Source organism: Nasonia vitripennis, chromosome 5 (assembly GCF_009193385.2).
Source record: "Nasonia vitripennis strain AsymCx chromosome 5, Nvit_psr_1.1, whole genome shotgun sequence".
In the NCBI taxonomy this organism is placed as follows: Eukaryota; Metazoa; Arthropoda; class Insecta; order Hymenoptera; family Pteromalidae; genus Nasonia; species Nasonia vitripennis.
Genome location: NC_045761.1, coordinates 26,259,916 through 26,276,305, shown reverse-complemented (window position 1 = coordinate 26,276,305; position 16,390 = coordinate 26,259,916). Strand labels below are relative to the sequence as shown.

The 16,390-nt window shown below is 48.1% G+C and overlaps 1 protein-coding gene across 2 annotated transcripts in view; it reads right to left on the bottom strand.

Annotated features, from left to right (window-relative positions):
• The window catches only part of LOC103316204 (serine proteinase stubble-like), a 72,581-nt gene that overhangs the window by 34,552 nt on the left and 21,639 nt on the right, over positions 1-16,390 (bottom strand). For both annotated transcript variants that reach the window (XM_031930950.2, XM_031930952.2), the window contains exon 2: positions 2,739-2,749. In XM_031930950.2, the coding sequence (XP_031786810.1) occupies positions 2,739-2,749 (11 nt within the window). The remainder of the gene's footprint in view (positions 1-2,738; positions 2,750-16,390) is intronic.

Below are 16,390 nucleotides of genomic sequence, written 5' to 3'. Positions count from 1 at the left end.
ATCGATATATCTTATCGAATAACATCTAATATTTTTATCACAACACGATTCTATAAAGAAGTTGGGACAAACTCAAAGTTACAATCTTGTGTCGCCTCGCCTCTTCGACACACAACGCAATCGAGGTAAAATGTCGGATTTTTACAATAAAAACGTGGCTTCGTCAAATTTCGAAAGAACATCGGATCCTGACGACGGACCAATATCACCGAACTATCAGCCCCATGGAACCTTCAATCTCTCGGCCGCATCAGCATTGGATACCACGAAAACTGCAGCGCAGTCACGACCAGCACACGTAGTCCTAGTGCCTCCGAACCAGCAGTTTCGCAGCAGAGAATGTCAGCCAAGTTGTTTTTGCTGTTGTCAGTGGTGCTGGTGCATTTTCGGCATTAAAATGTTCGTGCTGCTTATATGCGGATCTATCGCTGCTTACGTGCTCTATAAACAAAGTTTAGATCGCTATCACGACGCGACTCAGGGACCTTATGCAGTTTCGGACGATTGATAAGATGGAGTAACGTTTATGTATAGAGTAAGAAATAAAGCGACAAGTTCATTCGTGATAATAATGTGTATTCTATGAGTTCGAAACCAATCCAAATCCGAAATCCCAAAAGCAGCTCTGTTACTACTTATTATTGTAGTTTTAAAAATCGTTTCCGAGTTCGATTATCCAAGGTAAGCGTGAGTGTATAGTCAAATTTGTTATACAATTCTCCTCACACAATCTCTCAGCCATCGCGCGGGTGTAACCGGGGCATCGGTAATAAGCAGATTCCCGCACCGCTAACCCCGAGTTACACCACCATATATACGTGTACACACACACAAACACATGTATAAATCGCACTCGCAGAGCAGCTCCGTGTCAGCCATCGAAGACGTACGGGAGCATTACAAACGCGGGGTGATCCTCGCTCTCCTCTCGATTTTTCATCGCCCTGGAATCCGCACCGTTATATGTACCCGCGCACACATACAGCCTATACCCGAGACATCCTCGGCGATTCGCTACTGAAATTCCGCTGCGGAGAGGATAAATTATCGTTCGGTGCGCAAGTGAATTCTATTCATTTACCGTTTATTTTTCGTACTGAAATTTCCCTTTTTTCCCTCGCTCGAGTAATTAAGCATCGCTTGTAATAAATGCAGAATCGGAAAACCGCTGGAGAGCAGCGTTGCTTTTTTTGCTCGCGAGGCTCGCGCGCGCGTCGATTAGCGCCTTTAAAGGCTCTGCCTTAACTCTCCGTTAGACAATAAAACAATCCCGTGTAGACACTGCGCATAATCTAGCCGTTAACGAGTCCGTGTGTGTATGTAGAGGGGACAGACGCATGTGCGAATAATTCCCGATCGCGGGAGTAAAAAGTGCGCGGATGAACATATCTCCTCCGACTCTGTGTGTGTGTGTGTGTGTGTGTAGAGTTACCGTAACGCTATCTCGGTCGCGGCTGGCTGCGCGCGTGTGTGTGTGTGTGTACCTACCAAAGCACGACGGTTCACGCGCTTTTGTGTACCACAGGGATTATAAGCGCAGTGTGTATAATAGTCGAACGAGAGAAAGAGAGAGTGATCGGCGTAGTTTTCGACATTTACGCCCCGATTATATGCAATTTTCGCAGTCTGTCGAATAGCCTCATGTTTAAACAACGGTTTTTCGTTGTTTTACCGCGAGCGCGCAGATAAGAAAATTGAATTAACCATAAACACGGCGTTTCTCTCTCTCTCTCTCGTTGTTTTAATTTCAGAGCACCGTTTTAGATTCAGATAAGTACGCGTCAGCGCCTGCGCAGGCACCGGTTTAATAATCCCGGCGGCGGTTAATTCGTGTGTTTAATTAAGAGACTTTCTTATACATTAAGAATAAAAAAAATCGAAATCGAAACTAGCCGTCACTGTATATAGTGCACCGAAACCGCATCTCGACTGCGCTCGAATTAACAATTCGGAGCCGTCCGTCACGAGCATATACTCCCTCTCGGCAAATCAGCGATTGACTTCCTCTCCCCCGCAAGTATATACATGTGCAAAACGGCATAGCGGCTCACCGCAATGGATTTCCGCGAACTGTGTTCATATGCACGCGATACCACGTAGTTTCCATCCCAAAAATGACCGGATCTCGCTCGACGTGAATTAATTCGCCTCGTCATCGTACAGTCAACGGATCGAAATCGAATTTCAACGAAGCGTAGACGTACGCGTACACATACACCGAGGCATATATTATCGCCTGGATATAACAGCTGCTTTCGATTCCGCTGTGCCTTCGTTTGATTGCATCTAGCGGCTGTGTTATTTTTTCGAGACGGTTCTCGAGAATCAAGGTTACGCAGAGGAAAAATCGAGATAGCCTATCTCTGTAGATAGCGTTTTCGAAAAAACGAGCAGACGCGGCATCGATCGAACGACAAATTGCGAATCGATAAAACTACCTCTTGCGGGTATAAGCGCGGCTCGTACATATTAAGCGTATTACGCAGTGCCGTACGCTGTATGGGCGTTCAGCTCATTACACGTCGCGCCGCTGTAAATTGCGTTAGACTGCCACGTAGTGTGACGCGTTGGCCGAATACGTGCTCGAGTATAAAGGGCCGTTTATAGGAGGACTTGCTCTGCGATGCTGCGTAAGTGCCTCGGAATGGATTGATGTGTTCCGATGCAGGTTGAAGGTATAGATATTACCTTATTGCCAGCTCTGCCGAGGTATTGAATCGTTATGGGATTAGACTCACGTGTTGGTAATCTGAAACAGAAACAGAAATCGGAAAATAAGAATCTCTAAAATCATCAATTCATTCGTAAAATGCACACAGGGCTCTTCAGCCTCGCCACACCTTTCTCTCTTCTCTCACGCTGACTCTCGACTGCGCGAATCAACGTCGCGCTCGATGATCGATCGGCCCGCGTGTCGGATTGAATTTTAAATCGCTCGCAGCGCATCCGATTGATTTAATTCGTAATAAACGTCGAGAGCCTGTTAAGTCGAGCGCCTATACACGGGGGCATTAGCGTGTAACGAGAAAAAATTTATCGCCACTTTGTAACGCGCGTATAACGACCGGATTTACGACGGCTGACCGATACTCGCGTCATCCGGAACTGATTCTCCTTCGGAACACGCCTCGGGAATTTTCGTATACGTATAACCGTACATTATAACCGCGAATATTTTTCTCTATCATCGAATCGAACGAATAATCCCCGGGACAAAAGCGGAGCATCGAAAAACAAGCCGCTCATGTTTTATTCATATACGCGCGGTATAAATTCGCGGCTCGTTTGCGCGCTCTTAATAAATCTCATTCGTGCGCAGTTGCACTCGGATTATCAGGCCGCGCCCTTAAAAATCCCCCCGAAAAAGGCCTGTGTGTACAGGCCGATTCGCGATTCGCTGTAGAGATATAAGCCCCGAGCCTCAATTTACCGGATCCGGCTTTTGTGACGTCGATCGTGTTTATACTCTGCTACTCCCGATGATGAATCGCATGCGTCGCAGTGCATTCATTACGCTTCCAGTCGATCCGCGATCGTTTTGCTGATTTTAATCGAAGCTCGCTTGCGGTATGTTAAATATGACGAATTACACGGGCCTAAACTCGCTGAGGCTTTTGGAGACACTTAGCGGGAGAAAGAGCATCAGCGCCGCCGAAAAAGGACGACGAAGAAGAAGAAGAGCAAGAAGGAGCGAAGAAAGAGAAAGGCGGCGGCTGAATAAAAGAAGCCCGAGAAAAAGGGCCGGGAAAAAAGAAGGAGATCCGATTCGCGATACCAAGAGACTCCGGCAATCAATTGCACGATGCATTTCGCGTGTACACAGTCGGACGACACGGGCTTAATTGCCCGATGAGAAAGTGAAATAAGGGGCTGAAGGTTTTTCGGGGATACGCGCACGGGTTTGTCGACCCCGAGGTGAGGGACCTTAGGTGTGCGCGGCTCCTGTGGATTAAAATTTACGAATAAGCCTAACTCAAAGCGCCGTTAATTCAATGTTATACGAGCCGCGAATAACAGCGCATTCCTGTGACACCTCCTCGCGCAAAAACATAAAAGCCCATTACAGCCTCCATTCGACGTGTCCATTAGAGATTTTATATACTTTAATTCGTATCGTCCCTATCGACTCGTTCGATCTCTCCGCGAATTTTTCGACTCTCGGGATTAATCGAGAGGTGTAGGAGCTAATCAACTGTTGCACCATACCCCTCGTGACAGGCAATTAGACTTGCTTTATCGAGCTTCTCTCTCCCTCCGAGAATTATCTCCGCTTCCTACGCGCATAACGCATCGCGCCGCTAATTCGATGTTTGCGCATGTAATTTGCCGGCCCCTTATCAAAAATCCCGCGGAGCGCAATCAAAGTCGCGCGCGTATACACACCCTCCGGCTAAAATGAGACTTTACTCGATTAACGGTACGTAATACTCGAGCCGCTGAATTACGCGGGGGCTGGATTTTTGCGGAGTCATCGTCGATCCGCGAATTAATGCGCCGCGATATCGAGGAATGTTAATAGGGAAGCTGATGCACCGCCGGCGTAATTTATCGTCCCGAGAGTTATGAGTAATAACAGCGTCGATATCAATTTCGAAGGAGCTATAGTGTCTCCTCTAATTAGTCGCTATTAGCCGGATAATTATTTACGCACACCATCGATTTTACGCCGTCGCGTGAAACTCTCTATGATTAGACCTGCGGAACAATGTCGACTCTGCAGCGGAGAGCTAATAAGCTCTCGATTCCTTTCTTGTGTGCCTACACAGGTATATGATCAGCAGCGACGGTTAAGCTATTTATGCCTATGCTACTCTCTTTTTCCCCGCCGTCGACGACGACTTCCCGATCGTGAATTATTTCATACGCGTCCAACGCTGTCATTAAGCCTCGACGTCTATTACGGCTAATTTACGCGGCGACCGATCGGCCAGTAGCGGGAATACGAGTTTTACGACTACTGCTGCAGCAGCTAGCTATATACGTTTACGCTTTTAATTAGCTTTGCGCACTCGCGGGTCTCTTACAAAGTCGCTGCGGCTTTCTTTCGATGATTTTGCGACGACGACGATGCATTATTGCGCGCCGAGAGAAGAGGAAATTTTTTGCGGCGGCGGCCGAGAGAAAACAGTTATGATAATGCGAGGGCCGCCGCCGGGGAATATATTAAAAATGTAGGTCGATATCCGGCCTGGATGTTCGTCGCGAAAAAAGAGTGCAAGTATGCGTGTGTCTTTGATCGTTTCGCCAAAAGCAGAAATAATAACAACTATACGTGTGTGTGTGTGCTCTGACACCGTTAGTCCCGAGAGCTTTCTCTTGGAATTTCCAAAAATTGAAGAGAGCGAGCGAGATTGGCGTCTCTCACTTTTTCCAAAATAATTAGGTATCGTTATACGAGGAGATTGCTCGTCTCGGTAGAATCGATTTTCGTTCGATTTTGATTTTTTGTATAGAACGCCATGAGCTTCCTCGAAAGCGAAATGAAATCCGGACAGCAAAAGTAAGCACTCGACGATGCTTAAGCCAAAGCGGAATAGTTTATTAAATTACACCTGTTGCTCTCGGTTTCACTTCTCTTGCGCAAACGCAATATTTACGCAGTTTATTGAAAACTCCCACGAAAAGCCAGAGTCAACGTAAAGCCTGAATATAACGTAATAACATCTCTCTATACACACACCGACAACAAAACACAGCCCGAAGCTGTAGGCCGCTCGCGCGAATCAATTTCCGAGTGCGTTTTCTCGTATAGAAAGTTTTCGCCTCGACGCGGCTCTTCGGGGGCGGTTGAACTCTCGGAGGTCAGATTTTTCAAGCGCAGGAGAAACTCGAGCTGCGCTCGCTTTTAATCGATCCGCGCGAGCGACCTGGAATCTCTCTCGAGTACTTTGAATTAATTTTTCCCGATACACCTATATACCAGTGTAAAAAAATCGGCGGGAAAATTCGAAAAAAAAGCTCCCTCTTGGAAAAAGGGGGTCAATCGAGAAGCAGAGTTCGCTCGCCGATGCAGTTCGCGTCTCCTTTATTAGTCGTAAAATCTTTTAAGACCATCTCTCCCTCTCTCTCTCTCTCTCTCTCTCTCTCTCTCTCTCTCTCTCTCTCACTCTCGGCAAAGAACTTTCCCATGGGCTATAAGGAGGTCAAATTCGCCGCTCGCGCGAGGCTTTTTTCCTCTCGCGCGAGTCGAGGAGCATAACGATCGCGGAGCCATAAGGAAGAGCCCCGCGGAACTTCGAGCTGCAGGTGTAATCGGGTAAAAAAGGAGGGGAGGGGGGGGGGGAGAGAGAGAAAAATGAGCGCGTACACGCGGAGAGAAAGAATAACGAGGGGTAGACACAGCGAACAAAGAGCCGAGTGAACGATGGAAGGAAGCGTCGGAAATTGAAAGGACGGGAGAATCAGTGTCGACGGCTCTGGAATATTTCCGCGGGAGAGAGAGAGATAGAGAGAGAGAGAGAGCTTTTCTCGGCGGGAGAAGCCATTATGAATCGAACTTGAAAACAATCGCTCAAAAGCGAAAGGTGAGCGCGAGGGGGGCACCTTTGGAGGGAAAGTTTTAGACGCCCCCCGGAGAGGGAAAACGTATAGGTGAGAGCGTTGACTTTTTGTATATAACCGGGGAAAATTACTCGGGGGACGCCGGCGAACATATTTGACTAATTCCCGGCTCGTGCTTCGAAAAATTACATTCGCGTAGAATCAGCATCTTAACTCACAGACGCCATAATTCACGAGTCAATAATAAAGCCAGAGCTGAACTTTGCGAAATTCGTATACGAGCGAATAAATCTCCCGCGCGCGGCGGAACGGCCAAACAACCATAACTCGCGTCCCCCGCTACTATTATACGCGTGTCCGTGTGTGTGTATCTCGCTCCATTAGTATATCGGTCTCGCGATTAGATTTACAGCGGGAGAGATCTCGCCGGGCAGCGAAACAATAAAGGCTACACGCCGACGCTGCCCGGGCTATTTTTCATCTTTGATATATACGTATGCGTATCGAGAATCGATATAGAATTACGATCGATCATGCTGAACTGTTTGGAAGTTGGACGTTGGATTTTTTGAAAACTTTATCCTTCAAAGATCCGACCTCGAGAGCTTTCTCTTTGAAGAAAAGCACACGCAGTACCTGCGATCCAATTAAAGCCTACAAGCGCGAGTAAACACGCGATAAGCGAAGACAAAAGCGCCTCGCGAGACTCGTACATCACTATTCGTGTACATCGTGCGGATCGAATTATCCCGTAAATACTCGACTCTCTCTCTCTCTCTCTCTCTCTCTCTTGGCTTGTCCTCACATATACATCCAGAGACTTCTTCTTCTCACCAGTGATTTGTGCTCTGTCTCTTCCTCTCGCGGGACTTTCGAGGGGCTGATTCTTCATTAGCCGCCCATTCCCGGAGCTAAGAGAGATCGACGATCGACAGTGAATCAGTGCATCAATGTAAGCGAAGGAAGCATTATATTAACTTTGTGTCCTTCAGCTCGCGTTTGATTTGTTCATCGAGCTTGAGATCTTATCGGCTCGCGATTAAAAACTACTCAGCGATGGCTGCGGACATAAAAAAGCGCTTTTACGCCCATAAATCCAGCCGTATCAACTTTCCTCTCTCTCTCTTGGCAATTTCGCGCCGCGTATTATCGGGGAGTGGGCATCGAAACGGCTGAAATTGCCAGGGACGTGCCTAATTTCCCGCGACGACGACGAGACTTGAATAATATAAATACGTCGCGCGAGAGACCTTTCACTTTCCTGTCGCCTGAGCTTTTACTTTTATTCGCGAGAATATACACTCGTGCATCTTTGAGCGGCGAAGCTGTCACTGCATCATTCACACAGGTCGCGAAAAATTGCTTCTCTGCGCCTCGCTGAAATAGTTATGTGCCGAGCTTGTGGGTATACCTACGGAGTTTGGACGTGTGAGAGAAGGGAAAATTCGCACCGGCACTTTGCTGAATTGGGCGGGACTATTAGTTTGTTTTGGCGTAGAGCGACGCGGCCCTTTGAATTTTTTACTATATGCTCGTTCTTTCGGGCACTGCATGACGATGAATTTTTTGCCTCGAGTGTTTTGTTTGCTTGACGTTTTTAATATCGAAACACGTCTCTTCCGTTCTCCAAGCCTCTTGTACCTCGGAAAAGCGGAAAATTCCTCGCTCGGCTGTCTCCTCTAATTCGCCTCCTCTCTCGAGCGCAATTTTCCCTCCGCGTCGATTTCGAAAGCGAGAGCACACTACCGCCGCTGAAAAAAAAAACGAATCTCCTCGACGATAGTGTCGTCGTTTTACTGCTAATTTGGTGAAAGTAGATATTATACCCGCGCGCGCGCACACACGTATACGCGCTGCAATTATAAACGCTTCTTTTAACGGCCCCTCTGCGGACACAATCGAATCGTCATTTCTGGTGACGATCAGATGCGCTACGGTATTACAGCCGCGGCCTCCTTCGAAATCGAGTGTATCGCGAGGCGAAAAAGGTCCTCGAAAATTCTCTTTCGCAGTACATATCGCGATTAGGTAATTCACGGGCTCGTTTGAAACGCGTTAGCCGGTGTAGCCGGTGTGTCACCTCTCGTCGCGCGATGTATAACAATGATAGCCATCAGGCTGAGAAGAGGGTACGACGAACCGCGAGCTGCAAGGTCGTTAGTTCCGCGCACGCGAATATCATAAACGCGCGAGTTTCACTTTGATTGAACTTGCGCTTATTGCAGCAGTTTCTTATTCCTAAAGTGGCTTGTAAGCTCTCTAGCCTCGAAACTTAAATTCACCTATTGTATACACTCGAAATAACACACGCAATAGTGAAAAAAAAAATAACAATCCAAGGTAACACTCCGCTCCACGGTCAATTACCCCTCACCCCCCCCCCCTTCCCTCCCTCACCCGCGTGCGGCCCTCGCATCCCTAATAACCCTCGACGTGCAGCAAATAAGAAATCCTCGCCCGAAGAATGGCCGGAAAAAATATTACGACCTGCCAAGTGGCTGCGGGAGGACAATAAACCCGCGCGCGCGGAAGCGAGAGAGCGAGATAATCGCCGAGATCGTTATCGCCCCGAGGCTCTCGCCGAGCGTCTTCATTTTCTCTCGCTTCGTTTCGCCGCTGTTGCTCGAGGTTCTCGTTGGGACAGATTCGACTATGCTTGTGTTTGTTTGTGTGTGTGTGTACTTACGCGATCGTGGATTTATGACACTTTAGAGAGCTGCCATTGTTTTATTCTCGGGAATTATAAGCGATTTCGCAGCGACCTCGACGAGGCTCCAAGTGTGACGCCGATGGTCCTCGCGTTATTTCGAGAGCCTTGTGTATATGCACAGAGTTGCAGCGTTTAGTGGCTTGTTAACGTTTGTTGGATCGTCTGAGAGCTTTCGATTTTTTATTCGCGTCGTCGCGTGGGTTCCGCCGGGGACACTGACCTCTTCGGGATAAGCATCGCGTATTTGTTTGCGGACTTTTGGAAAATTGAAATATTCGCCAAAAGGCCGAAGACCCGAATTCGGTAGCTAATCCAACGTGACAAACGGAGAATAGTCAGAGAACACAAGCTTGTACGAGAGATTTAAGGCCTCTTGCTCGTGTACACGCGTTCACTACAGCGAGTATACACACAAAACACCGGCCTTTTCAATGCCGTACGCGCACAATGGCTGTCTCGAGGCATTATTACACGCCTCCGCTCGAGTGAAAGTGCGCGTGCTGATGTGTGTGTGTACCTACGTGCGAGACGAGGAAAAATGGAGTGTCGTGGATGAGGTCGGACGTGGATTTTCGAGATTTTTTCGAGGACTGATTCGGGAAGATTAGGAAGGTGCGATGATGAAATGTATACGTGGGATGTGGGTCAGTCGAAATTATTCTTTGTTTAGATCGGGAACAGTAAGACTTTGTTTCAAGTAGCACCCAAACACGTATTCTACTTTAACAAGTGTCCCAACTGTATCTTTGACCGATACAGTTGCAACACTAATTATGTCTGAATAACGTAGATGGGTTCCACTTGACACAAGGTTCACTGTTGGTTCGTTCAGAGAGTCCAGGGTTATATATCGCTTCGAGCAGAGAATTCCCATTCGGATTGCTCCTTCGGTACTGGATTTTGAGGAAGACGCCACCTAGCGCTTCCGGCCGGTACTAACAATGCCATCGTAAATCAGCTGAAGCTTTCAATCATCGCTGAAGCAATAACTCCTCGCTCGCGTCGACTACTTACACGCTAATTAAAAGATACGATCGAACCTCTCCAGTCCCTCTGTGTGCCAGATGTCCCGATAAATCAAGAGCCCGTCCGTCGCATCCCGTAATCTAAAACAATACGTCATCCAGCCGAAGCTGCACACATCGCATATATCCGATGTCTTATATGTAAATTCCAAAACCTGTACATTGTGTTCCATTATTGTTCGACTCTATCGCCCTATCTCTCTCTCTCCCGACGTCGTATTAACGCGCGTCGAGTATAGATTGAAAAGCAGTTGCAGGTCAGAGAAAGAGGCGGTACAACAGTGGAAAAACAATTCTAATCTCTTCTTACAATGGACATCGGCTGCAGCGTTCGTAACGAACGGTTTATCGAACGGCGGAAAAAACAATTTTCTCGCAGCGACGTCGATAATTCCAGGCGAGCCGAATGACGAGGTGGAATGTGTATGTGTGAAGCACTATTCCTAAAAGCCAGAAGAGATTTCTTTTCGAGGCTGAAGGAGAGGGCTTATTCACACTCGAGTGTGTACTCGAGCTTTTAATTCGAGCGCTTGATCGGTTTGTCGAAATATTCACGAGCGTAATTACGGGCGTCATTACGCGATATAGGATCGAGTGTCGATAGGACAAATATTGGACTAAACGCGTAATTTCCAGGCGCTGACAAAACGTCCCGCGATTATATACCTGACCCGCACCGAATCTGCATCGGCTCGATAAAAAAACACACACGAGCCCCAAACGACTCCTATATATATTTCTCGAGAGCAGATTGGACGATAAGCCCGTATTTGTTTTTCGCGCACGTATGTAACCCGCCGCGGGGTCGTACGTCCCTTTTACGCGATCGTCTCTCTCGATACACGTATATAGAAGAAAGCGTGTAATTACGCGGCAGTTCCGTTTAAAAATGTATGCATGATTGATATCGCCGCGGTGTAATTTTAGGGCGAGTCGTTATAACAGTCAGTGTGTGCCTCGTATGTGTACAGAGGTGAAGTGTTAATTATGATTACTATCGGTGGGGGGCTCAGCTGTACTAGACGCTGCTTCTTTTTCCGTGATGGATCGGCCGCCGGAAAAACGCGCGTATTGTTTCTGAAATTTCTCAAGCCGCGAGTTCTGACCTTGATGCAGCTGTTTTCGTAATAATAAAAGAAATAAAACTCGCGTATATACGGGAAGCTATAAACGCCCCCCAAGTCTAAGGTCACTGACAGATCGCGCGGCGCAGCAGCAGTTGCATCAGAATCGTGTCAAGGGCGCAAGTCGTGACGCGCGAGCGTTCCCTGGGTGAAGATAAGCCGCGCCTTCCTCCATACTGTGGATTATACGATGTATACACAGACGCGAGGGACAAGTGCAGCGAGTTTTAGATCGAGTGCGCGGATAAAATCGCGGAGAAGGAGGGCTGCACATCAAGTGTTTATACTTATAATACAGCGTTTTTTTTTCTACTCCAGGATGGATCGCACACTCGTGTCGGAGGCGGAAGTGTGTAATCGGGGATACTCTCTCGAGTGTGCGTTGAGATAAGCTTTTTATTTTCGGACCGAGCGAGAGTATATCGCTATCTCGTTACATCACACTCGCGCGAGATAGCGTAATGCCTTTTCCATGCACCGCGCGCACGCGACGTACGTTTAACCGATTTTCTAGGTCAACAAATCTCTTGGCAGTTGACGTCCCGAGAATAAAGCTCAAATCTATATATAACCGATACCGATCTCTCCTGTCGATGCGGGGAGATCGATAAGCGCGAATCGGCTCGTCCGGGAGAAAATATCGGCCGATCCGGGAGAGAAGCTGCGTCTCATGCCCCTGGGGGACTCTTGCTCTCGCGCGAGCGTATTTTGAATGAGCGATCGTTTTGTTAGAAATCGGCGCCGGCGGCGCTGTCGCGCAACCGGTCTCTCGCTCGCGATCGAAATTTATGGCGCTACTCGTTTTTCCTTTTTCTTACCTCCTGCATCTCGCTTTTGTCGCTCGTCGGGATGCACTAACCGATTGCCGATTTTCTCGATCTTATACCGATTTGTCCTTACCTACTTTCGAGAGATCGGTAGCAGCCGCTTTTTGCCGCGCTGCTTTAAATTATATGTTGATATAGAGACAGAAAGAGAGAGAGAGAGAGAGCAGGCTTTCTCTCCTTCCTTTTGCCGGGGAAATTTTGAGAAGCCGCGCTGGATGGGATAAAAATTCAGGTGAATCGCAAGAGCGTTTATTAAAAAATTTCTTTCTCCGCCCCTAGCGTCGCTTCCGCTTATTTCTCGCGCCTCTGTACTAGCTTATCATTTGCAGCGATTTCTGGAATTAAGAGAACTGCATCGTGTCCAAGTTTCTCGCCGTCGTATCGCCGCGAATAATCCTATTCTCGCGAGTGTACACAGACACGCCAGAGCGACGGGAGGAGTTTACGAGTTCAGTGAACCACGAGAGCTCCTCGCATCGATCCGCGCAGAGCGCACACAGTAGCGGGCTCAGTCCTATCCGCGGGAATTTTATGATATCCCGCGAGCGCTATGCGGTGACTGTTCTATCTCTTCCTCCTCGGAATTTTCGTATGTATACCTGTTTCGAATTTTTCCGCTACTCCCTCTCGGAATTAATGTTCGAAGCCCCGAATTTCAATTCCACTCGGCCGTGTTCCGTCCAGAAATTCCCCGAGTAAACAAGCGGCTGCTGCTGCTGCTGCAGTTGCGGCTATCGAGCGCAGCTTGCTCGTGAAAATAAATAATCGCCGCTCATGCATATTTCATCGAGCGCTCTCGGCGAACGCGGGACACTTTTCTCTTGATTGATCGCGTATTATACTCGGCTGCTGCTGTCGGTGCCTGACTCTAATTATTATTCCCGCGTGCGAGTGATATCGCGCTGAATTCACGGAAAAGTGCGGTGTGATGAATTAGCGGGTAATTCGCGGTGAAGAGGAAAAAGCGAGAGAGGCGTAACAATTCCGCGCGAGTTTTTGATCGGGAATCAAGGCGAGAGCAAACACACCTCTTCTAATACACCGCGCGGCATCGTTCCATCGGTGGCAAAAACAGCCGTTGCACACACATCGGAGTATCTCTTTCTCGGCCGAGTATAAGCGTGAACTTTATCTTGCTCCGTTTTAAGTACACGATTTTTCTTAATTTTCGTTAAAAAGCGCGCGCGTCAATAATTCGAAAAAATGAATCCTCGTTAAAACAGCTCCGAGGCAGCGCGCGTCAGCATAAACGACACGCGTTGCTATCAAACGGTATACACTCACACATCCTAGGCTTCTCAGCACACGCATAGACGGCCGCTCTCTCGCGATAAGATCCTCCCGATAAAGCTGCCTCCCATATACGCTCGTCGACGCGCGGAGAGAAGGTGCCGTGATCCCGATCGGCGAACGCGATCGGGGGTAAAAGTGACCCACTAACCGTGAGTCCCCGGAGAGAGAGAGAGAAAGAGAGAGAACTGGCCGCTGCTGACGCTTCCCTTTTTTTTCCTGTACTTATACGCCGCCAGCTCGTGTGCGAGTAATGATCCGCGGGGATCGTTGAGTTTCTTGCCGGCGCGCGATCGAAAGTGGCGTGAAAGCAGAATTCAAATTGATTCGTCGGATAAAAAAGAGCCCCTAGTGTTATAAAAAGCCTCGTCGGTCAAAAGCTACTGTACAACAGGTGCGAGTAGTGCGTGCAAGCTCAGAGATTCGCGTTCGGATCGAGGAAAATGGAAACGTAATTAGGCGGAGTGTATAACGTAAAAAAAAGTTATTTTCCCTACTCTTAACGATTGAGCCAGAGTATTTTTGTCCCCTGATTTCCCGTCAACACCCACACAGTTTCCCCGCATTAATCACCTCGATAAACCATTAAAAATCCCTGCGTCGTATCAACGCCCGAATAAAAAAAAATCTGTACCCAAAAACTCAGCCTTACACACACATAAACACGACTCGCGATTCGCTCGAGTTCCCATAACGGATCCCTATCGGTAGTCGGCGTTTCCGCGGCCGGATTTACGAGCCCGCGAAAATGAATTCATTCGCCATACATACATACGTGTGCGTACACTCTCTCGTTTCTATTTTTACCTTTTCCACGCGTAGCTTATCTCTCGTTCTATTCCGTAAAAATATACGAACCGATCGTTATCGCCGCGGAATATTCGACGGGGAGCTCTTTTGTTATTCCGTTATAGGTATATTTCCGAGAACTGGCATAAGCGCGTGGGTGTAATTGGGCGTTTAGCCGCGGGAGGATGCGGAGGATTAGGCTTATCATCGAGAGTCGTTTCCTTTTTTTTTTCAACGGCTCCCAGTTTCACAGCTGTGTATTCAAATCGGATGTTCCTCGAAGGAGACGCGGTAATTTCGGATGTCCAGTATCAGGTACGATATTGCCGAAGCACCTATACTTACTTATACTTCCTTCGCGATCAAAGCGCCTCTACAGGTCCTCGTCGATAACGCGAGTGTCTCTCCTCGTATACGGCGCTTAATTGGTTCGTTATAGAACTGCGACTGACGTTATCTCGCGTTTGTTCCGTATACATCGAGATGCGACGACAAATTTATTCGGCGTCTGTGTGGATACAACACAGCGTAAAGATCTAATTGGCCGTTATACAGATCCGGATCGATCGGAGCCTCCGCTTCGTGAAAATTCAATTCCGAAGTGTGCTGAAGAAGAAGAAAACTTGAAGAAGAAACTTCTCCAGCGGAAAACATGGAAAAGCGATCGGAAAAAAGCCTCCTGCAGCAAAAACTTCGCAGCTCCAAGAGTTTAACAAGCCGGCGGAGGTGTAGTTGCGCAATAAAAGCGTCGAGTTATTGCCGATGTTTCCGGCGAGATAAGCTTCGCGCGCTAGAGGGAAAGAAATTATGCTTATTTCTGATATAATTGAGTTCGCGCGAGTTCGCAAAAAGTCGTTAATGCGCTTCTTAGACTTAGTGTAGGAGCGACGACGCGATTCCATTGGAAATATCGAGTCGCGTTGAGAAAAAAAAAGTCTGATGAAAAATGTGCATACGCTCTGTATACGTATACACTCCAGCTACTCGTGTGAGCTTTTCGAGATGGCTGCAGCGCAGCGCGCTTAAACATGCAGCTGTGCTCGAGAGTATAAAATCGCTAAAAGAAGCTTTTTGGACGATTTTTATTATTGATCGAGCGCGAAATGCATCCAGATTTTATTACACGAGCTTTTAACGTCGTTTTTAAAAATCCGACTCGAAAAACCCATCGCTGATCTTGCTGATCCTTTTCAGCGCGTATGCTTCCTCCTACGCGCTATATCGCGGCTCTTCCGGAGCGAGACGACGCGCTCGACGGCGCGCGGCTCGCTTTTTTCGCTTTTCGGGCCACGGCGCAATTAGAGGCCCTCGTCGATTGAGATTTGAAGATCGAGAGCGTGCGCGCTTACTGTATACACCTGTATATAGCTACGTACGCGCTAGCGGACGGGATAGCAGATAACAGCTGTGCGGTACCGTATGCTGCTGCAGGTGGATATAACAGTGCTTCCAGCGAGGCGTGTACTTTTCTTTTCGTTGCGCGCGCTGGAGGTATACGAATTGTTTTTTCCTCGCTTTTCGGTGCTAGCGTGTGGGGCACGCGTTCGATTACCATAAACACACGCTTAAGCGTCGATCCATCACAATCTAGCAGCAAATTGTGAACAAGTGCTCCTCGATGTCCAGAGCGAGCGGCCGTTTTATGGATCGTACGCCGGCTCGCGTATGAAATATCGGCCGGATCAATAAATCTCCTGGGGCGCACACACACACACACTCGCTCGTATGTAATACCTTGTGTGTGTGTGTGTGTGTGTGGATACCAGCACAGATCGGATCGAGCGCGTTTTCCCTCGGATGCACGTATATACTATACTTTCATCGCGAATCGATCATTTCGCGCATTGGACGGCGAGACACAATGCAAATAGCTCTCGCGCGCGCGCTTGAAGCTAAACAGAGCACGTATAGAGATTTTGGAAAGCGCATTGCTCGAAACTCGCGCGAGCGCGCGGCGCGCATATGTAATCGGCGCCGATCGATTATAAGAGTATAGCGTTCTCGCGAAGGAGCTAAGAAGAGGATAGAAGTTTCTCTCCCTCCGGTTAATTGCCCGCCGCGAAATTTCCATACAATCAGCCGCTTAATTGCCGATTACGAGGGAGAGGAATTTCCTAACGAGGA